The sequence below is a fragment of the Cyprinus carpio genome, chromosome B11 (assembly GCF_018340385.1).
Source record: "Cyprinus carpio isolate SPL01 chromosome B11, ASM1834038v1, whole genome shotgun sequence".
Taxonomy (NCBI): domain Eukaryota; kingdom Metazoa; phylum Chordata; class Actinopteri; order Cypriniformes; family Cyprinidae; genus Cyprinus; species Cyprinus carpio.
In genome coordinates, this window is record NC_056607.1 from 9,218,346 (window position 1) to 9,240,892 (window position 22,547).

General features: G+C 36.2%; 3 protein-coding genes across 6 annotated transcripts; 1 reads left to right on the plus strand and 2 right to left on the minus strand.

The window, feature by feature from the left end:
* Positions 1 to 216: 216 nt before the first annotated feature.
* Positions 217 to 4,771, plus strand: LOC109099086 (specifically androgen-regulated gene protein-like). Its single transcript, XM_019112642.2, has 4 exons — positions 217 to 1,185; positions 2,456 to 2,633; positions 3,160 to 3,361; positions 3,443 to 4,771. The coding sequence occupies exons 2-4, from the start codon at positions 2,529 to 2,531 to the stop codon at positions 4,597 to 4,599; spliced, it is 1,464 nt and encodes a 487-aa protein (XP_018968187.2). The 5' UTR covers positions 217 to 1,185; positions 2,456 to 2,528; the 3' UTR covers positions 4,600 to 4,771.
* A 2,925-nt stretch (positions 4,772 to 7,696) lies between these two features.
* Positions 7,697 to 14,709, minus strand: kif17 (kinesin family member 17). Of its 2 annotated transcripts, none has more exons than XM_042733783.1 (14): positions 14,228 to 14,709; positions 13,732 to 13,878; positions 13,373 to 13,474; positions 13,103 to 13,292; positions 12,565 to 13,017; positions 12,390 to 12,490; positions 11,882 to 12,038; positions 11,709 to 11,800; positions 11,476 to 11,594; positions 10,868 to 11,096; positions 10,358 to 10,616; positions 9,935 to 10,014; positions 8,323 to 8,446; positions 7,697 to 8,216 (listed from the first exon to the last, which is right to left on the minus strand). In XM_042733783.1, the coding sequence occupies exons 1-14, from the start codon at positions 14,456 to 14,458 to the stop codon at positions 8,029 to 8,031; spliced, it is 2,472 nt and encodes an 823-aa protein (XP_042589717.1). In that variant the 5' UTR covers positions 14,459 to 14,709; the 3' UTR covers positions 7,697 to 8,028. The 2 variants fall into 2 exon arrangements, with proteins under 2 accessions (XP_042589717.1, XP_042589716.1); XM_042733782.1 differs by having other exon boundaries at positions 8,323 to 8,449.
* A 2,236-nt stretch (positions 14,710 to 16,945) lies between these two features.
* sh2d5 (SH2 domain containing 5) lies at positions 16,946 to 22,547 on the minus strand. Of its 3 annotated transcripts, none has more exons than XM_042733786.1 (10): positions 22,205 to 22,459; positions 21,793 to 21,875; positions 21,600 to 21,680; positions 21,006 to 21,080; positions 20,783 to 20,929; positions 20,321 to 20,521; positions 19,412 to 19,592; positions 19,054 to 19,159; positions 17,853 to 18,009; positions 16,946 to 17,760 (listed from the first exon to the last, which is right to left on the minus strand). In XM_042733786.1, exons 2-10 carry the CDS (start codon positions 21,841 to 21,843, stop codon positions 17,569 to 17,571), a joined length of 1,191 nt encoding a protein of 396 aa, XP_042589720.1. In that variant the 5' UTR covers positions 21,844 to 21,875; positions 22,205 to 22,459; the 3' UTR covers positions 16,946 to 17,568. The 3 variants fall into 3 exon arrangements, with proteins under 3 accessions (XP_042589720.1, XP_042589719.1, XP_042589721.1); XM_042733785.1 differs by having other exon boundaries at positions 21,793 to 21,879; positions 22,205 to 22,450; XM_042733787.1 differs by lacking the exon at positions 21,006 to 21,080 and having other exon boundaries at positions 21,793 to 21,879; positions 22,205 to 22,547.

Below are 22,547 nucleotides of genomic sequence, written 5' to 3' on the forward strand. Positions count from 1 at the left end.
TTAGAATTTATGCGTATTTTGGCGTTTCCATCCAGCATTTTTTGCGCATAAAAATAGTCTAGGTAGATGAAAACGCAACTAACCAAGCTATTGTAGTTTTGCGCTCCATAGTCTTTAAAAAAAGGTAAAAATCTTGTTTGCATATGGATTTTAACATTTTTTCTTAAACTAGCATCTATTTTCTTAAAAGTAGCCTAATAATTTTAGAATTACTATCCACCTTTTTCTTCAACGCGGAAGTAAGCCTACTACAAACCAATGTGTTCATAATTAAGATAATACATTAAAATAATACGATAAGACGCAACAACTTCCAATATCAAGCAGCAAAACGAACAGATGAGACCGGAAGCCAGACCCATAGAATTTACAAATGGCCCATTGATTTTTACGACAAGAAAAAGGTGGATAATCTACAAATAATGCTGTACCTCATTCACCACATATTTACTCCTTAGCAATAGTGACTAAATGGTGTAATTGAATATAGGCTACTATCACATTAGAATAAGAATGGATTTTTACAGTAGGCTAGTTTATGGTACCACTACCATAAAACTTTTTAGTTTAAAGAAATAAATATTAAAACCGATTTAAAAGTAAGAGTAGCATAAGCACTAGAAAAAAAAATACTTTAAAGCAATAAATGTTAAAACCGATTGAAGAGTTACCACATTATTGTATTTCTTATAAATAGCACAGGAAGTACCATAAAAACTAGTTTGTTTTGAGAAACAAATGTTAAAACTGATCGCTTGTAGGCCTAATGAATCCTAGTTAGTGGAACAGGATTAAATCAGTTCCACTTGACGGGGCTTAAACTAATGTTATTTTAAGAAACCCTTAATAATGCGATTAGCTTGGATCTGCCGGTGATCCTCTCTCGACACTTTCTGTCATCGTGTGTTTGTCCTCCCAGGCGTGTGCAGAGAAGTAGTATGTGTAGTGAAGTATGCCACGCATCTTTCATATGTGTTTTCCAGTCACTAAACTACTGTTTTTACACCAACGATCGTTTTTTTTACACTACACTCACCGGTCTGTTCTCTGATTGGCTGCTGCAGGAGAGCGACGCAAATGATTGGTTGAAGATTTTCCTTATGTACAGTACTGACAGCTCACTGTACCTCACAGCACTGACTCTGTAGAAGCAGGTGAACCTGCCATCTCGTTTCTGCACTAGAGGTAAGCTTTTATTAAGGCATGCTTCAGACTTCATATATTTAATTCTGCATATGAGTATTCTTAAGATTTTAATTAAAGGGAATAGGCAAATTATAACTGAATTTTAACCAGAGATGAATAGGAAATGAATTATGCAATTGTAAATAATGTGCATATTTAAATAAATATACTGTTATATGCTGTTGTTTATTAGATTATTCAACAATATTATTTACTATAGCCATATTATTTGTTTTACCAGGTGTTAAACACATTTCTATTGTCGTCTGATGATAGTTTCACATACCCTTAAAGTAAATAACTAGATAAGTGTGCTTTCTTGTGTAATACAGCTCATACATGTATAATGAAGTCATTTCAGTGTTATCATGATCATAGATGATTTCTATAGAACTGCATAAAAGACGTTATGGTGTTTCAAAGTACATATTGGTGTTGTAATTACAAAAAGAACCAAACATTTGATTAGCGGTATGTTATTAGGATTATATATAAACTAGATAAAAAAGGCCAGTAGGTTTATTATGTCTGTGGAAATGGACTTTGCTTCTACACTCATTGCAATATGGCTTACTGATTACAGTTTGATTATTGCAGATCAACTTTTATAATATAATGATAATTTGACAGATTTGAAAATACTGATGATAGTTTCATTTTTCATTCAACTGCAACTGCTTCATTCATCTATCCACAAAGAAACCCTGTTTGCTGTTAAATTTGCATTGTATCATACAATGTGATCACTGAAAGGAAAAAACATGTTATCATCATTCACGTCATATGCAAATTTATAACAGCGAGAGCCTTTTACATGACTAATAAAACAAAGTGTATTGACACTGTTCTTGCTGATCTTTCATAAGGTGTACATAAAATAAATGAAACCATTTCTGTAGTATGAAGAATTAAACTTAATGAGCAGAACTTTTTGCACATTTAACATTTTTGTCTGTTTAATTGTGTACTCTGAATTGGAGGTCAAAGTTTTGCTTTAAGCCAACCAATGATTCACTATCTTCCATTCATGCCGGACTTGATCCAACTAAAGAAGCTCAGAGTAACGTCTGCTGTAATCTCATTCACATCATCTGATCATTTAATATACCGTACACAAAAATACAAATAATTCCTGGCTAATTTAAGTTACATTTTTAATTGCTTTACAATTTCCACTATTATTACTAATATAACCAATTCTTGCAAAGGGTGCATATCAAGACGCTTGCTCAAGCATTTTTTTTATATTCTCTTTTTTTTTTTTTTAAAGGGAAATGCAGTTTCATCATCATTGTTAAAGAACTTTGAATTCATATCAGGGTGGAGGTTTCCATAATTTGCAAATGCCGATAAGTGACATGTGGCAAGATGGCAATGGCCTCGACACAATGGGCGAGATAGACAGTAATGGCAGCTGTGACAGCGTGCTCAGCTTCAATTCATGCTTCGTAAGACATACTTTTTTTCTGAATACATACTGTACATAATTTTAAAATACATTTAAATATGTTATACATCTCCAGTTGTTTGATGTGTCTAGAAAACGTTGTTAAAATATATTCAAGTGTTAGTTCACCAAAGCATTCAAATTCTGTCATCATTTACTGTGTCGTTCCAAACTAATATGATTTTCTTTCTTCTTTGGAACACAAAAGAGGATTTTTTGAGGGTTGTTTTGGGCCCCATTCTTCAAAATATCTTCTTTTGTGTTCTGACGAAGACTGAAGAAAGTACAAGTAGTACAAAGATATGCAAGTACCAACATTTTTTTTTTAAATGGTACATATTTGTACTTTTTGAAAAGGTACTGCCCCAGTGACAACTTTGTACCTTTTTTTCTGAGAGTCTTACAGGTTTTGATCAAAATAAGGGTGAGAAGATGATGACAGAATTTTCATTTTTGGTTGAATTATCCCTTTAATAAACACACATTAAAACAAAACCGTCCACAAATGCAAATAATTTATGTTTTAGAGTGATGAAAGTCTGGAGTATCTCTCTGCTGAAGAGAAGGCTTGTCTCATGTACCTAGAAGAGACCATTCAGTCACTGGAAACGGAGGATGACAGTGGCCTGTCCAATGATGAGTCTGATCAGCTGCCAGCTCGAGGAAATGTGGCTAACAAAGCAGGCCACCTCTCTTCGTCAATAAGACTCAGCAAGCTTCCTAGTCAAGGTGTGTTGTTGCTCATGTAACATTTATAACTACTATTGCCTGTGATGTTGGAAAAATATATTTTTCTTTTATTCTCTGTAGATGTACCCAAAAGCCCATTTGAAGGTTCATTCTCATCTAGCATCTTAGTGCAAAATGACATTCTGAATTATATGCTTCCTACTCCATTTGTCCTTGCAAACTGTAACTCACAAATCCAAACCAGACCTGAAATAGCTGCATCCCAGAAAAAGACGCCTTGTGAGCTCCATCAAGAAGCTCCACGAGTTCCCTCTGAAGTCAGTGTGGTAGTGATACCACCTCCACATAAAATCAAAGGTGGTAAAGACATAGTGGAAGAAATACAGAATAAACATCAGCCAGAGAATATGGCACGGAGAGGACCACTCTCGTATGAGGCTCTGGTGCATCTGCGCAAGAGTGCATCGATGCAGAGAACCAATGCTACAGAAGCTAAAACCGGAGAACAGCAGTTTTCTACAAATAAAGATCATGAGGGAGGCATCTCTGGATCCCAAACTCTCACACAGGCCATGACGAGTAGGAGCTCCAAGCCCACTCCTCCACCTGTGGCCCCTAAACCTAAAATGAAAACCCCACAAAAGGTCCCAAACCAGGAAGAAGCCTCCAACCCTAAGATCGACTCAACCATGCCTTACTCAAGAGTATTGACTGTGGATAAAATAATGAAACCAGAGAAAGTGAGAGTGGAGGCTCTTTGCAAGTTGGGTCTCCTCAAGGAGGATACAAAGAACCCAATCTGTCAACGACTAAAGCATTCAGAGTCCCCAGCAAACTTGGTGCAAAACCAGACCACAAAGGAATGTCTTGCTCCAAGTGTTCCTGCAAGACCTGGAGAACAAATAAATCAGCCAGTAAAAACTTGCAGTTCTCTCCACCAAAGGTCTGTTAGCGATCTTTCGGCAGCTTTTTCTTTTCCACAGCATGCCAATATGGCTTCAACCAGGAAATCTGCCACACTGGAATGCACTGGGATGGGACTGTCAGGATCTAACATCACAGTCTTAAATGCAGTTTCTCAGAACCACCAGTCAAGTTCTTCTACAGTAGGAACCAAAAACCATTTTACAGACACTCAAATGGATTCTAATGAATCGGCATCCATAAAAGCAGAATTGCATGCATCATCTCATTCCAAAGGCTTCAATGTGCTGGTTCCCAGCATCGGAAGGGATCGGAGAGAGGCATTACGAAAACTAGGATTGCTGAAAAACTGAGATTTGTTGACTATTCTCTCCAGTCATGATGTATCAAAAGTATCAAGCCTCTTTTACGTTTTAAGTGAGAATACCATTACAACAGCCATTTACAGAAAATATTGGCACCCTTGGTAAATATGACCAAAGAAGGCTGTGAAAATTAATCTGCATTGTTAATCCTTTTGATATTTTATTTAAAAAAAAAAAAATCACAAAAATCTAACCTTTCATTGGTTAATAAGAATTTAAAATGGGTGGAAATATCATTATGAAATAAATGTTTTTCTCTAATACACATTGGCCACAATTAACGGCACCCTTTTATTCAATACTTTTTGAAACCTCCATTTGACAGTTTAATAGCTCTAAATGTTCTCCTATAATGCCTGATTAGAGGTTAGAGAACACCTGACAAGAGATCAGAGACCATTCCTTCATCCAGAATCACTTCAGACCCTTCAGATTCCCAGCTCCATGTTGGTGCTTCTCCTCTTCAGTTCACCACACTCATTTTCTATAGGGTTCAGGTGAGAGGACTGGAATGGCCATAGCAGAAGCTTGGTTTTGTGCTCAGTGACCCATTTTTGTGTTGTTTTTGAGGTTTGTGTTTAGATGATTGTACAGTTGGAAGATCCAAACATGGCCCATTATAAGAGTCAGCCACTTAGTGATTTTTTTTTTTTTTTATCTGTTGGTATTTGATAGACTCAAAGATGCCATGTATCCAGGACCTCCAGCAGAAATATAGGCCCACAACAACAAAAATACAGCAGTATATTTCATTGTACACATGGGGTACTTTTTAAATTATTTAATTATTGCCCTTATTGCCCTGATGGTGGAAATGGGAATTTTCACTGCTCTAGCTCTTTTCTTAAAGCCACTTCACTAATTTGTGAAGCTCAATTATCTTTTGCTGCACATCAGAAATATATTCTTTGGTTTTTCTCATTGTGATGGATGATTTAGGGAATTTGGGCTTTGTTTTCCCTCATATTTATATTTCTGTGAAACAGGAAGCCTTGGATGGATAATTTCATATTCATAATCACCCTGGAGTGCTCAAAATTGTGATTGTGAATGGGAATGGGAATATACTTCTGAGATATTTTACTCATAAGAATTTCTAGGGGTGCCAATAATTGTGTCCAACGTGTATTTGAGAAAAACATTTATTTCATAATGATATTTCCACCCATTTTAAATTCTTATTATCCAGTGAAAGGTTAGATTTTTTTGAATTTTTTTTAATAAAAGATTAACAATGCAGATTAATTTTCACAGCCTTCTTTGATCATATTTACCAAGGGTGCCGATATTTTTGGCCATAACTGTATGAGCACTGTTCATTCTCACAGTGCAATATCCGGTCTCCGGTAAATATTTTAACTTTTTTTTTTTTTTTAAACAATAATCACTATGTAGCCTACTTAGATTGGGGTCTGGATATAAAAATTAGGTTAATGTCAGTAGGACTGCAGCACACACTGAGTGCTTATTATCATTGTTTGTTGTTTGCTTTTTGGCGTCTAAAGAAGCGTTTGGACCATAGACTGTATGGTTTGGACCCAGAAACTGTGACACATGACGTCTGACTTAACAACCAATTAATAAAAGTGGAGTGTGCAATTTTAATAATGTTAAAAGCCACTGGTTTGCTGATTCCTCTGGAATATGTAAAAACATACTGACCAACATCAGCTCAACCAATGGTCATTATTTTTGCAATTCCGCACTAGTTGCACAGAAATGGCTTTTAACAATTTCAATTAATACAGTGTGGCACTTTACCTTTATTCCATTAATTATTGATTCTAAATAGGGACTATAACAAATGGATGCCTTTGTGATAATAGAGTATGTTTACTTTTCCAGGTGATCCTAGTAACTTTAATTTGGAGCTAGACCTAACAGATGCTCCAAATCTGTCTTTATGAATCATGCCTGTTTTGCTAATCAGTTTCTTCAGAAATTCACTTCCTGTTTTTTCCAAATACAATGGAATATATCTGCTTCACCAGAGACTGTTGAACCTTAGGAACCCAGGCTTCCAAAGATCAGCTATCAGTCAAACTCCTCATTTTACACGCCGGTCAGTGAGATCTGACACAGCACTTCAGTGGATTAGCACATTATCTTGAGTTGCATCCAACAGACTGGTCTTCATGTTACCTGGCCTCTCAGATTCATCTGTCATTAAAGTTCTTTATCTCGCAATGTGACCTAGTTCATGACTTACACTGAGAATGGTTCCTTCTGTTTGTATTTACTCAGTTAACAGTGGCCCTTTGGCAGCTGCTCATCTAACCAAATCCACACAATAATGCACATGAAAAGCAGCCATAAATTACGGCAATGTTTAACCACAGAACACACATGAATAAAGCAATAATTTCAGCTTAATATGTCTTACTTGGTTTAAAGTTTGTCTAGTTGCTTTTTGAACCTTTACAATTGGTATACTTGTGATTGAAACCATAATGAAAAAATAACTGGTTCAGTCCCAATGCAATTAGATTAATAAAACACGTGGAAAAATGAACTTACTACAGTGAATTCCACTTATTGAACTGTAGGGGGCTCCAAAGTCTCACAAATACACAAAGCGAATACGTATTTTACTTATCTATTCATTGCAGTGAAGTTAGGACTTAAATTTACCACATCTTATTGTTTTGAGTCTGGCTGCAAGAGGTTAATCACCAAAATGTGCACTAGACAGTATGCACTCTGACACACATCCGATTTTGCAAATTGAAGACAGCAACACAAAACAAGATTTGCAACCCATGTGTTGATATTAGTCTATAGAACAAAAGTGAGACTTGATTTTATCCACTCACATTAAATGAGTTATGTAAGTGGCCTAGAAAAATGTATTTTGTTTTACATGGTCTCCATGTTGAATATGATCAGCCATAACCAGGATTATTAGACTACTTTAGGATAAATCTTAAAAAGGACAAACAAATTAGACTAGTTTTTCAGGAAAAAAATATTTACATTTTACATTTACATTTATGCATTTAGCAGATGCTTTTATCAAAAGCGACTTACAGTGCATTTAGGCTATACATTAAAAAATAAAATAAAAAAATTTACCAGTATGTTTGAATTTTATTCCGTACCAGTATGTTATTTATTTAATGATGTAGACAGTAACATACATTAAAATATCACAAAAAGTGTTTTTTTTGTGTTGAAAACTCTCAGTATAAACATTAGGTAGCATTATTTCTATAACTTCAGGTAGTATTAGTTACAATTCCTATGGTTATACAGTGTTTCATGCTGCATTGTGTGACATTTAGAATTTAAAGTTAGTTCACAAAATTACCGTTTGTCATTAATCACTACTACAACAAAATCACGTCTTTATATACATACATATGAATTAAAAACAGATAAAAGCAGCTTAAAAAGATAGATTTGTCAAGCCATGTCCTGTCAGTTGCCTTCAGTTGGGATGAGCGTCTTGCTCTTCTTGCGTTTTACTTTGCCATGTGCAGGTGGGACTCCAAGGGACTCCAAACGGAAGGGGCGTGGAAGGGGGGATTCCATGTTTAGAGGAGACAAACTGGACCCAACAGAGGTCTGGTGCACTGCACCATTACCGACTGAACCAGAATAATTCACTGTGAGAAAATCATTAGAATGATCAACATTTATAAACACAACAGTTGCATGAGTGAAACAAGTGAATATGAAAATGTAATGGTTTATATTAAATCAGTCTCTCACTTGTGTTTTTAATAGAGTCGGCAGCCAACAGCTGACTGCTCCGTTTTGGCTTGAAGTAGTTAGTGGCGATATGCTCACTATCACTGCGGTTGAGCATTTTCTTGTAGCGGTCCTCCTCCTCTTCCTGCTAACAAAGGGAAGAGAAGTGACATACAGACAAGTATGGTGACCCATGCTCAGAATTCGTGCTCTGTATTTAACCCATCCGAAGTGCATACACACAGTAGTGAATACACACACACCATGAACACACGCCCGGAGCAGTGGCGGTTCGGTGCTTTGCTCTAGAGCACCTCAGTCGTTGTATTGCCGGCCCAAGACTCGAACCCAGAACCTTAGGGTTAGGAGTCAAACTCTCTAACCCTTAGGCCACGACTTCCCCATGAGTCTAAGGTATGGATGTTTCTCATATTCATAAGAAATATTCTGTGGATCTAAAAGACTTTAGATTACACTTAGATTCAGATTACTCTTAACCCAGAGTTAACAACTTTTTTTTAACCTAGGTTAAAATTTAACTTATTTTGTAATTTTTTAAAGTGGGACAAGACTACTTTTAACCCTAGTTCATGATAAGAGCTCTTGCAGTGCTAACAGAATTTCACTGCATTTGCGGCCAATGCTCACCTCTTTAAATATTCACTCACTTTGCACTTGTTACATACACTTCTTCTAACAAGCTTTATTTAGTTTCAGCTAAGTAGTATAAAATGTCAAACAGTGAAAGCAAAAACATTAACTGGAATAAAGAAATGCATTATTATCATTAAATATGCATACATCGCAAAAATATGCAAATAATTAAGGTAACACAGGATTGCTTTAATCCAAGTTTAAAATGACCCTCAGACAGAAATTTCAAGTGTAAAACCCCTATTATTGAATGTGGCACATGAGTCTGGTATTAGTATATTTGTAGTGTATCTGTGTATAATTAAAGGTATAGTTTACCCAAAAATAAAAATGCTGTCATTAATTACTCTCTCATGTCGCTCCAAACCTGTAAGACCTTCGTTCATCTTCAGAACACAAATTAAGATATTTTTGATGAAATCCGAGAGCTCTCTGACCCTGCATAGACAGGAATGCAACTGACAAGTTCAAGGCCCAGAAAGGTAGTAAGGACATCGTTAAAATAGTCCATGTGACATCAGTGGTTCAACTGTAATTTTATGAATGCTACGATGCATACGTGTGGTGCTGCTGACACAGGAGCCAGCTTTCTGACATAGAACCTGGATCGCTGCGGCTTGTTTGCAAGCAGAGGAATGCACATGCATACATCATGGTTCTCTCGTGAACATGAAGACTGACATGTAAGAAACTGTTGAATAAAGTCGTTATTTTTGTTTTCTTTACACACAAAGAGTATTATTGTAGCTTCATAACATTACAGTTGAACCACTGATGTCACATGGACTATTTTAATGATGTCCTTACTACCTTTCTGGGCCTTGAACTTGTTAGTTGCATTGCTGTCTATGGAGGGTCAGAAAGCTCTCAGATTTCATCAAAAATATCTTGGTGAGTAATTAATGACAGGATTTTAATTTTTGAGTGAACTATCTACCTTTAGGAGTCAGAATAACTTGTTTTAATGGTGTATGAATACCACAAAAGGGTCAGCAAGGTCTGAGGCAGAATTCCTGCGTGCTGAAAGTCTGCCAGGGGCAATGGCACCTGAAGGAGGGACTGTAGAGCAAGAGAGAGAATGTACCTTTAAATTACACAAGGAACTGACTGAAACATTTGCTTTGCAGCATGCACTATTTTCTGCAAAACAGTAACCAAGAACCACAGTTTTTGTCCTCCATGTATTAGTATCATAATTATTTTACAAATTTATTTGGTGTGCTGTTACTGGTAACTCGTTAATTCTGAATCAGTTTTAGTGTAGAACAAGTTTCTTTTGTTTTCTGCTATGATCACATTAGAAATTAGCACATAAAAGTATAGTGTATAAAAATGAACTGCGACTTTTAAAATTGACTGAACAAAGATCATAGAGATTCTCTCACATTCCACAGCACTTCACCTGCAGGTAATGTCGTTTTCTGCACCACCACCTCTGGCAGTTTCCAGGTCCCTCCCTCTTCATCCCACACCGCTTCCTTCCGCAGCCGATCCAGGTTACTGTAGTTACAGTCCCTGCGCACCAGGGGTGCCATGCGCTCCAAAATTCCTTGAAGGAGCTGGCCTTCCCGCTCCAGGCGCCTGATGGTGGCCAGATAATCATCTCTCTCCATCTCAAACTCTGCCTGAAGATCTCTGATCTCCAATTTGGCAGCTTTTAGCTGTTCATCACATAAACAGATGGTTGGACATTTTGGACTGCTTCTACAGTTTCATCTCGTTAGTGAAACTAGAAATCTAATCTAAAAGTAAGAAAAATAAAAATATACTTTTTATATACTTTTTTGGTTGATTTTCAAATAATATTTAAATAGTACATTTAGCTAATAAATTCAAATAATATACATATTTTATTCAGAATTAAAGTAACAGTCAGTATGTAACAGTCAAAGGTTCAGTAAACATCTCTCACCTTCTTCTGCGTGTTCTCCAGGTGTCTGCTCTTGGCATGTACTTCCTCCTGAATGGAATCGTATACGTTCAGCAGAACGCTGTCACTGTCCTCACTGCTTTGGCTCAGAGCTTCGATAAGCTGCTTCTTCCTCTGGTCAGCCAGAGTCTTCCTCTGTCTGTGTCTCTGCTTCAGCTCCTCGTTCCTCACCTGCTCTCCACCCACAAACTCCTGCTCTAGCTGCTGCAGCCTTTCAGCCAACAAAATATAGTAGAGACAGCATTATTTATCCCCTGTTTATTAATGTCATCATTTGTATAGCTATAAGGGTGAAATCAAGTAATTGAGATGACTGGCAAAAATGTCCCAATTAACCTGAATTCACCCCTACCATCTCGAAAAATACGTTTCAGTCTCTTTGAAGTCTATTTCTATCACTGCATTACATTCATAACAAATCATGCAAACAGTTGGTGTGTATTTTGAAGAAATAAGCACACTCAGTCATTACAATGGTTGAAGTTAGTTCTGAGAAAAGACTTAGTACCATTTGTCTGCAGATGGCATAGTTTATATGTTTAGTTAACTAATACAAATACAATTTTAAGTTGAAATTCTTGAGGTTTCACCTCTCTAAAACATGCTTCTGGTCCAGCTGACCGGGTGTGGCAACCACAACCATATCTAAAACTGAACTTTCTTCACTGGGAGCTCCTTTGACATTAGCAACAGCAGAAGAACAATTCTCCTACACAAACAAAAGTCATTTAGATTTGTGAGACATAAAAAAACATTAAAAACTCAATTAGAAAACGCATCCTCATGGCCGATTTAAACCCAGTTTCAGGCCAAATCAAAGCACCTCGGGTATGATGTGGTCAGCATTCGCCTGTTCCTGTGAAGCCACAGGTGCAGTGATGGGTTCTTCTTTATGCTGGTCCACACAAGGGCCACCTGTAACAAGAAGATCTGACCAGATCTAGAAGATATAGAACCTAAAGATGGACCTAAAGGAAACTGTAGTTTCAAGATTACCAGTAGTACGTGTTCGACTAGCTCTGGACCTCTCCAAAGAAGAGAGTCTGGTCTCGTATGATGTTCTCAAGGCTGCAATGTCTTCCTGGAGTCTGACTTTGGACTCTTGTTCTGCATCGTACTCGGCCTGTAGCTTCATCAGTTTCTTCTCATATTCCTAAATTTACATGTACATGTACATTTATGCATTTGGCAGATGTTTCTCTCCAAAACAGCAAAACTCATCTACATACTCGTTTGCTTTAACAGCCTAAAATCGCACTCTTTTAGTTTTTAAATAAAGAGCTGAGTATGAAAGAGTTGTAGGAATGATGTTTAAGTCATGTGACCATGGAGTAGTTCACTTATAGGCTACGTATTAGCCAACTTTTAGCTTCTGGCAATTGTACTTATGCTTCAAAAATCACAAAACAGAATGTTTCCTCAAAAATCCGTCATCCTTCGTGGTGAAGTCCTCACCTATATGTGGAAACGACACATTTAACATTGACTTTAAATCTGTACTCACCTCTTTTATCCTGTCTTTCTCTGCCTCGCTCTCTGATGTGTTGCTCTGGGGTCGTGACAGAACAGCTGAAGAATCTCCTGACTTCTGATCTTCCAAAAGTGCTGATAACAGAAGGGAAAGTCAACAATGCGCTATTCAAACACATTCAAATTTAAACAATCGTTGTGTTTCTTACAGCTGAGTTTGACAGATCCCAGCTGCCCAGTGATTAACGCTCGCAGTTTCTTGATTTCCTCCTGATATTCGCGCAGGAGGGCATCTTTTGGGTCCTCGTTGATACGTGGACGGTTTTGGATGCTCTTGGCACGGTTGGCGTAGCGTAGAGTACTGATGCTCTCCTCATAATTGTTATCGGCGGGTGAGAGACAAGCCACCATGAGGGTACGTGTGTTTCCGCCCAGCGAGTCCTGAAGCAAACGAGTGAGCTTGGAATCGCGATATGGGATGTGCTTGGAACGACCGTCCACTAATGCAGATATAACATTGCCAAGGGCTGAAAGGGACAAGTTGATCTTGGTGGCTTCCTGAAGGCGATCTCCAGTAGCACCGGTTTTCGACTGACGTTCACTACCTGCAAGGTCCACGAGGTTGAGCTTCCCAGCACGCAAATGTTCTTCACCAGCAGCATCTAAGCTCAGAAATAGATTACAGAGATGATTTATGTACATTCATTTACGCAGGACTTAGTAAATGTGTATGATTCAGACACCAACCTGTGTTGCAGATCTCCAGGTGAATGGTGAATATGGAGTGTGAGCGGGATGAATCTTTGTTCATGAGTGTGTATCCCACAGAGCGATTCCTCCAGCCATGATCCATGATCCGCTCACATTCCCCAACGCTGTGCACCGTATGCATGGACAGATCCCGTACGTACACACCACGCTCAGGATGCTCCTTCAGCTAAAACACACACAGCATTGAGACATGAAGTCCATGTACACAAGTGTACAATGAGCTACGTGTGATCAGTGGTTACATACTTCCAGCTTCTGTTTGGTCTCTTTTCCCAAAAGGTCTCTGATTTCCTCTTTGTAAATTTCAAGGTAAGAGGCCCGGACAAGGAACTTCGTGTTTTCTGCACACTTTAAAGAAAAAGTTCATATTTTGTAACAATGTACAAGTCTTTCTGTCACTTCTGATCAATTTAATGTGCCATTGCTTAGAAAGCATTAATATTTTTTTTCTTTTAAAAATCTTACTGACCCCAAACTTTTGAATGGTAGTGTATTTATAATATTTTAGTTTGTCATTCATATAAAATATTAAAAGTCAATGAATAATAGAAATAAATATGTTTTATTCTATGATGGTATCATCGCATGATATGCAAATTAGTCACCTGGATTGTCTCAAAGATGTGCTCAAAAGCTCTAGGGATGATTCCCCTCTGGGATGGAGGATCTAGAACACCTTGCATAGTGAACGATTTGCCACTGCCTGTTTGTCCATAAGCAAAAATTGTCCCATTGTAGCCCTCAGTTACACCCTGTTTGCAAAAAAAATTACACAATATTTGATTTTGTAATTCAAAAACAAAGACAGCCAGGCAGACAGACACTAGACAGATAGATAGATAGATAGATACTCAAAGCTTAATATTTAGAGTCTAAAGGGCCCAGCTTGCACAGCATCTAGTAAATAATCAATAAAAGGAAGGGCTGTAGGTTACTTCCGTGACTGATTTAAACTCTGTGGTGTTCTGTTTCCAGAGACAACAGGTATCAGATAACCATATCTACGGGCATGCACACTGGAAAGCAAATGGCCCTATAGAGCCTGTAGCTGTCACACTGACCAATCCCATACACACACACACACACACAAATCAATATTACCTCCACCAGAGGATATGCGATCTCGTTATAGATCTGCTCAGTGGAATGGCTTATATAATAAGTCCCATCAAATGTGAATTGTTTGGGCGGCTCTTCCGTGGCTCCGGGTTTCTCAATGAAACACTGACAGTGACTGCTGTCAATCGAGATCACCATCTTACAGTTCATGGCCTTCTCTCTCTCGTTCAGAGGTCGACATCTGACGACCACCTTCACGGATTCCGAAGTCATCTGGACGGATAGCGTGGTCACTGCTTATCGGCTGAACAGAAATGGAAATAATACTCCAAAGATCAGACTGCAGTGTTCCGTGGCCATCCCAGTAAGACAAGCAGCTCTTCTGTTAGTAGAAACGACGCTTACGAACACTGTCATCCAGTCCGGATTGCGTAAAGACCCGTTTGAGGTCAGGCTGCGGTTCGCGAAATTAAATAAAGCAGCGTGTTTCTCTTGCTGCAGCGTTCTGCGTCGCCTAGCAACCTCAAACTTCAAAGGCGCCGGCTGTATCAGCACAAAGCGCCCTCAGTGACATGCGCACTGAATATGAAATATTATTTGCATCAAATAGAAGTATCCTGTTTGTAATGATAAATATGTTCATATATTTTGCAAAAAGAAAAACTTTTTATTACCAGACATTTATTTACTATGGAATCCCGTTTCCGCCACAGTTGAGAATTCTTTTTATTTCTTTAGTTTCTCAATATAATTAGATACTTTATCGAAATATTGAGAAACTTTCTCGAAATATTGAGAAACTTTCTCAAAATAATGACGGGTCATTCCTAGCAGTCCCCATGATATAATGTGGTATATTTTCTGTAAAAATGGGCTAATACTTGTTTCTAAATGCTCATCTTACAAAGTTACTGCCCCTCTACCATAGAACACAATAAATATGTACTTAAAATTAATTAATTAAAAATAATTACTCATGTTTTAGTGCAAGTAGGCTAAACTGCAATTTTCCCAAGTTAGCTTGCATAACTTCAGCCACAAATATAATAAAAATCAAATTCCAAAATTTGCAGTATTGTTGTATATTCTTATTTATAATATTCCTCAACAAAATATATTTTATATTTTTTAATATACTCCTTAATTCATAATTTTTTTAAAGTGTTTTAGAATGATTCACTTATGTGGTAAAACATAACACCCTGTTATGCTTATTTACAGAGGAAACTGATATTTTTTTGGTAATTTTGAAAATATGGTTAATAAACATGTTAAAAATCTCCCTCAGTGGTCACTACACACTAGCTTGTTGTTCAACACATGAAATGTCCGTCCTGTTAATTGGACATATTTTTACAGTCTAAGTAAAAATAGATAAATAAGTGTTTACAGGTAGCATGTATTGTTACTTATAAACAATTTACTATGCATTTAAAAGAAAGAGTTGTTTAAATGGTATGCATGTATTTGTCAGGAAATGGCACTGTTGTCTGCTGCAGAAAAGCAGTGACGCTACAGGGCTTATCGTGTTTAAGTGATTGTAAATTGTGACAATATGCTTCTTAGGCAATATACCAACAAATACTGTTGTTCAGTGGTGTGAAGTCAACCCTGTTACCCCCCCCCCCATCCACCCTGTTACCTCAGTAGTTTTTTTATTTTATTTTAATAAAAATAAGTTCAACAAATGTTTATGCATATATTTGTTGTTAATTTAAGGTAAAATGAAATCATTTAAAATGGGGCCAAAATTCCATTTAAATTTCTTTTTATTCTAAAAGAAATGTGTTGGAATCACACTGTCTTAAAATACATCAAATTTTTCAAGATAATGTCCGATTATAAACACTGTTAAAATACATTTGTAAAGAGAGGGACATTTTAGCTCTTAGAAAATGTAAATGTTACAAGAACTGTGCATTCAAGACACTTATAAATTGAGATGAGAATGTCCTGTAACAGGGTGGACATTTGGCCCTTGCATATGTGAAGAATTTCATGAAAAATTATTAAAGAATAATATCCTGTGCTGGACCAATAGATTTTTCTTAGTGTAACAAGCCCTTTTTCAGATAAAACAATTATATAATAGAAATTTAAAAATTTTTTGAGAGAAAGTTACCAAGCTGAAATGGCACAGAATAGTAAAAATAACCCTGACTTATTTTCTCATAATAATGAGAAACTTTCTCAAAATAATTATTTTCTCATAATAATGAGAGACTTTGTTGAAATAATGAGAAACTTTCTCAAAATAATGAGAAACTTTAGGACAGGAAAGTCATTTCGAGAAAGTTTATCATTATTACGATATAAGTCATGAGAAACTTTCTTATAATTTCAAGAATGTTTCTTGTTATGTATGAGATTTTTTTCCCCTGAATATTATAATTTATTAACTCTTAATTATGAGAAACGTTCTCATTATAATAAGGCATAATTACAAGAAAGTTTCTCATTATGACATAGTAAGTCGTTGTTATGAGAAAGTTTCTCAATATAATGAGAAACTAAGTCATACTTTTTCATAATTATCTCATTATTATGACTTAGAATTATTTTTCCTCAAAGTGGCGGGAACGGGATTCCATAATTTACTCCAAACTCACAGTATAATTTAATAAAATGTGAAAAATAAAGCTTTTTTTTTTTAAAGTAAGTATTCTGTCCTATCTAAATATACCATACGATCTAGTCTCTGGTTAAATAGTAGTATTCCACCGGTTTCTTTCAAAGAAATACAAATTAAAAAGACACAAAAAAGGAAAAAGAAGCCAAATTGCTTTTATAATCAGTTTATGCAATGAGGCAAGTCACTTAATTTACACTGGTGCAAAGCTAATGACAGAAATGTGTGCATTTATGAGGTGAAAAGTGCAAGAGTTCCAAACCATTAAGGAAGCAAACCCAGGCAAAGAAAAAAAAAAAAAAAACCTATTCACTGGACATGTTCAGGTTATCGCTGAAAAGCTCTCTTATAAAGTGAGTGGAAAAAAATGTCCAAAATCAATATAAACACATATAACACAAAAAATTAAGAGACATAAAACGTATATATATAGTCTGCACCTTTGCAAAAGTTGTTGAGTAGCTATACATTTACATCTGACATTTACATGAAAAACGTAAGTCCCGCTTTCCCTAGAAAAGAAATTCAAACCAAAACACCAACAATGTGAGTGCTTTAGGTGGGTTGAGGTTATTGCCAACCGGCAAAACAGAACTGTCCTTTTAAAATATAAACAAAGTGTGCCAGTGACTTAAGTTCCTTGTTAGGAAGGTTTACTAATGTCAGCAGCTCTGTAAAATTTAAAATATATAGTATAAAATGTTTTTTAAAAACAATTGTATTTAAAAAAAAAAAAGTGCATGAAAGCGAGGATTCAAACCCAACTTTGGTTTTTGAATGTGCCTTTCTTGTTGTCCTGCAGCGACCGTGAACTCTTATTCACAATCTCTTCCCAATCGTAGCAGTGGTTGACGCGGGCGCAGCTCAAAAAACATTCCAGCTCCTCACTGAACTCTGTGTAGTGCTCAATCAAAGCAGCAAGGCTTTCAAAGTCAATGTGGCATTTCTGTAAAAGAACATGAAACATTTTCTACCTTCTACTTTATGAATGGAGCAAGTAACAAAATACAGACAAAAAAAGCTTCCATCTTTGCTCACCTCAAGCCGGAACTTCCCCTTGGAATTCTTAATAGCATGAGTTACCAGTCCTGAGGGAAAGCGGACTATAAGAGACCCACGGTTGGGCTTTTTGGGATGAGGACATAGCAGGAAGGCACCCAAGACATCATCTGCCAGCAATGAAGAACTACAGTCACTGTAATGGAAACCAGAGACTCAGCACTACACTGTACATAGTAAATTAAAAGCAATATGAATTCATCCCGTTGATGTACTACCTTGCTTATTAAAGAGAGAACAATTAATACTATCAACTCAGAAAAAAAATACAATTAAGCTCAACAGATTGCATTTGACCCTAAATATGACAAATGACAGAATAAAATGTGTTCAAAATAGAATTATGCAATTTAGAGAAACATGCAAAAGCTAATATTAAGAGGTACTGCTTTAAAATGAATTATGTGTAAACATTAAAGGAATAGCTCACCCGAAAATGAAAATTTGCAGAAAATGTACCCACCTTCAGACCATCCAAGATGTTAATGAGTTTTTCTTCATCAATCAGATTTGGAGAAATTTTGTATAACATCACTTGTCCAAACAGCTGATAAAAACATCACAATAATAATAATAATCACAATAATCCACACCACTCCAGTTCACCAATTAACATCTTGTGAAGTGAAAAGCTGTTTTTATAAGAAACAAACCCATCAAGACATTTTAACTTTAAACTGTCACTTCATAATTCTGAGCTCTCTGTTAAAAATAGTGCTTCCATAATAAAAGTGAAAAAGTCCATCCCTGTTGTCCTCTCGCATCAAAATCCACAGACACATATCCAGATTCAGAGATCACTTTTTCACTGGAAAAAGCAATATTGTGTAGAGGAATATTACTGTAGCCAGAAACAATGGTTTAAAGTCAAAACGTAATGATGGATTTGTTTATTACAAACATGCAGATTTTCACATCACAAGTCCTGTGGATAACTGAAGTTTTTAATCAGCTGTTTGGACTCAACAGGATTCACCGGTGAGCAATGATGTAACAATAAATGTATCCAAATCTGTTCCCATGAAGAAACAAACTCAACTAAATCTAAGATGCCCTGAGAGTACATTTTCAGCTTTTTTTTTTTTTTTTTTTTTTTTTTTTACCATTTTTGGATGAATTGTTCCTTTAAATTTATATAATTAAACAACAGACTTCATTGCCTTAGTGCACCAGCACTGACCTAGACACGCCAGCCCAGCACCACACTGCTTGAGCCAGAGCTTCTTCGGTCTCGGCTAAACTGGGAGCGCGAGACTTGCATGCTTTTGCACTGGCTTGTTCCTTTTCTGTTTACATGAAATGTTTATACCGTTACATGTATAAGATTTAAGAAAATTAAAGAAAAACAAAAACACTACTAATCCAAATTATGGAAATCCCCACAACCCCTTTAGACTGATCAACCACTAAATCCAAAGATAAATGATAAGTATAATAAATTAGCCCACTGTGTCTTAAGCCAGCCACCTTAACTATGTGTGTGCATTACCTAATGAACTCTCTCATTCTCGAAAGTGTTCTATGAACACTTATCCCACCTTGTGGTGCACTCAGTTTATCCTGCAGGTGCCGCTGTTTGAGAGGAGTAAATGTAAAAGAGCGATATGCTCCAGAACGCAGCTCTTTCGTTCGAATCGCCTTTTTACGAACTATAGTCGGAGAAGAAGTGAGGCCCTCTTCAGGACTGCTGACTTGCTCTGTGCTCGGCTGTGAGGACACCTGTTCAGAGAAACTGAGATGAACCCACTGCAGAACAGTGCAGCATTCAAATTATTGGAAACTTTTTTCTCAAAAGGAGTATTTGAGGGCTATTTACAACAAGCTCTGTTGACAAAATCTGTAGGTCATGCTGTCAATTTAAAAAAAAAAAAAATATATATATATATATATATATATATATATATATATATATATATATATATATATATATATATATATATATATATATATATATATATATATATATATATATATATATATATATATATATATATATAAATAAATAATGTGTGGGTTTTAAAAATAAAATAATTTTATCAATAATAATAATAATAATATAATGATAATATAAAATGATATAATAATATAAATTATTATATTATTTAAAAATAATTACATTCAACTGTATATACAATTTATACAAATATTTAGACTAGATTTAAACAAACTTACAAGTCTTTTTTTGTGATACCAAAACCACAAGCTGCAAATGTATGTTTCAATTAAACAAAAAAAAAAAAAAAAAAAAAAAAAAGTAAATAAATTGGGAAAGACTCAATTTTCTATGGTGAAATAACCAGTAAACCCAGAATATTTCTTTAACTAATATCAAACTAGTACTTGTACCAACTGCTTTTTATGCCATTTGCATCAATTTCATTCGGAAGCTTATCAAGGTTGTGATAATCTTTATAAAGCAATATATGCTAGATACGGTGACAACAAACCTTTGCCCCTGGTAGCAGGCCTTGAGTTGGGGCCCTGCGGAAAGACACCAAGGCACTGACACTGAGAGGGACACCTTGATTAAGCAACGATGGATTTCGAGTTGGTTTCTTCCCTGAACACTCATCCTGTGCTTCCTCTGGGTGCTTCTCCAGAAAATAGAGTTGAAAACAGCGACAAAGCAGCAGGTTCAGGAACTTGGCCTTTATTTGAGTAAAACCAATGGAACACATTAAATTCTTACAGTGTTTGAGCAGTTTTTCTTCATTTAAGCAAAGCAGTTACAGTCTTGGCGATTCTAAATATCACTTTTGTGACTTGTAAACCAGAAAACCACATCCTTGATTCTAGAACCGACATTCTAGAACCAATATAACAATCATTATATGGTGCTTTACAACCAAAATGATTAATAACACACCAACCACAAAACCTTTGCTGGGTTTCGTCATGTTAATGCTTACAGCTCGGGCATGTCTGGCTCTGAAGAGGTGGCAATAGAGCTTGGCATCAGAATTTCCAGGATTATGGGAGACAAAGGCAAACTGGGCATCAGACGGACGGGCGGTGGACAGCGAGACTCGACACATGGCGTGAGCCATGAGGAGCGTCTGATGAGATGCATAACAGAGTTCAACCATGCGACATACACAAAGAGAAATGTCAGAAATCTTAAGACAATCTTACCATTTCATCTTCATCATAAACTTTGACTCCCTTGACAGAGAACCTCAATGAGACTGTTCTCTTACTCTTGCAGTTCTGCAGATACAGAAGTTCACAAATCATCTGGTACCAGTCAAAGTATGATTATTTTCTAAATAATTTAATTGTCATTCAACTAAATTGAATAAACACTGAATTTAATTAAGCTGAACAGTGACAAGTGTGTTTTCAGAGCTTTTTAACAGCTGAAACTGTATTCATTTTATAATTGAAGAACTTTTCTTGTTTATTATTATTATTATTATTATTATTATTATTATTATTATTATTATAAGCTGTTTTAAAACTTTTATTGTATAAAGCCCTATATAAATAAATATGACTTGACCTTGTATAATAATAGCAAAGGCAATAAAATGATGAAATACTCAAATGAATGCATGTACATAATTTGTCTATAAAACTAATTGCAAGCACATAAGCTTCTCATTTAGATCAAAAGGCTCTTAAGACCATTAAAAACATATTTTGTCACGTGTCCAAACCTTTGCACTGTAAACAAAACATGAAAAAGCAAACATACTCTTGAGACTCATTGAACAGTACACAAATTACCTTGAAAGATTTCAGCTGAGTGTGCAGCTGCTGAATCTGATCATCCAAACAACTGTCATCCACAGGAAATGAGCCAATATACTAGACAAATGGAGTTTTTACTCAGCAAAAGCAACAAAACTGAATTCAAAAATCAACTTATATTCAAGAACAGATGTAGTCTACTGCATTAAAACATTGAAGACAATTTCACCTCCGCAGATCTTGTAACAATCCCATGTTCCCTTCCAGCTGTCTCACCCATGTCTCAGTCTGAGCCTGGCTTCCTTTACCTTACTTACTGTTCAAAAAAAAAAAAAAAACAAAAAAAAAGAGGGGGAAAAAATAAGATAAGTCAAACAACAGGAATGACACACATTCCTCCAAGATAACGTTACAGGCTGTGCAGCGTTAAGATTCGAAACGTGCCAAAAATGGCCAAAATGAAAGTATGTTTTGAAACACAGCCAAACCGGTTCCACAGAAATCGAAAAATCGAAAGAAATGTTTTGAGTTTGACTTTTTTTTTTTTTACAGACTGCTTTAATTGTAATGCTTGAGTAACACTACAAGGATCAAGAATGTTGCTGAAACAACAGACAAACACACAGAAGAAACAAACTTACAAACATTCGTCCACGCGACTGAACCTGGCAGGGTTGGTAGATTATCCTCCGGGGGTTCTGCGATCCTGACTCACCTTATTCTCTAAATCCCGCCTATATAGAGCCAGACTGGATTCATCGAAAGCATTTGAACTCTCCGCCTACACCACACAAGGATGATGCACAGTGGCTGAATCAAAACGATTCACTTAAAAGAGTCTGATTTTTCCGAGTCCCGTCAGGAGCCATAGATACAATAAATAATGTTGTTAGTGTAAAATATGATTTGTTTGGGCTCCCATACACGTATTATGATGTTCACAACCCGATTCTTAAATATAATTAGATTATAGCCTTTTCTATA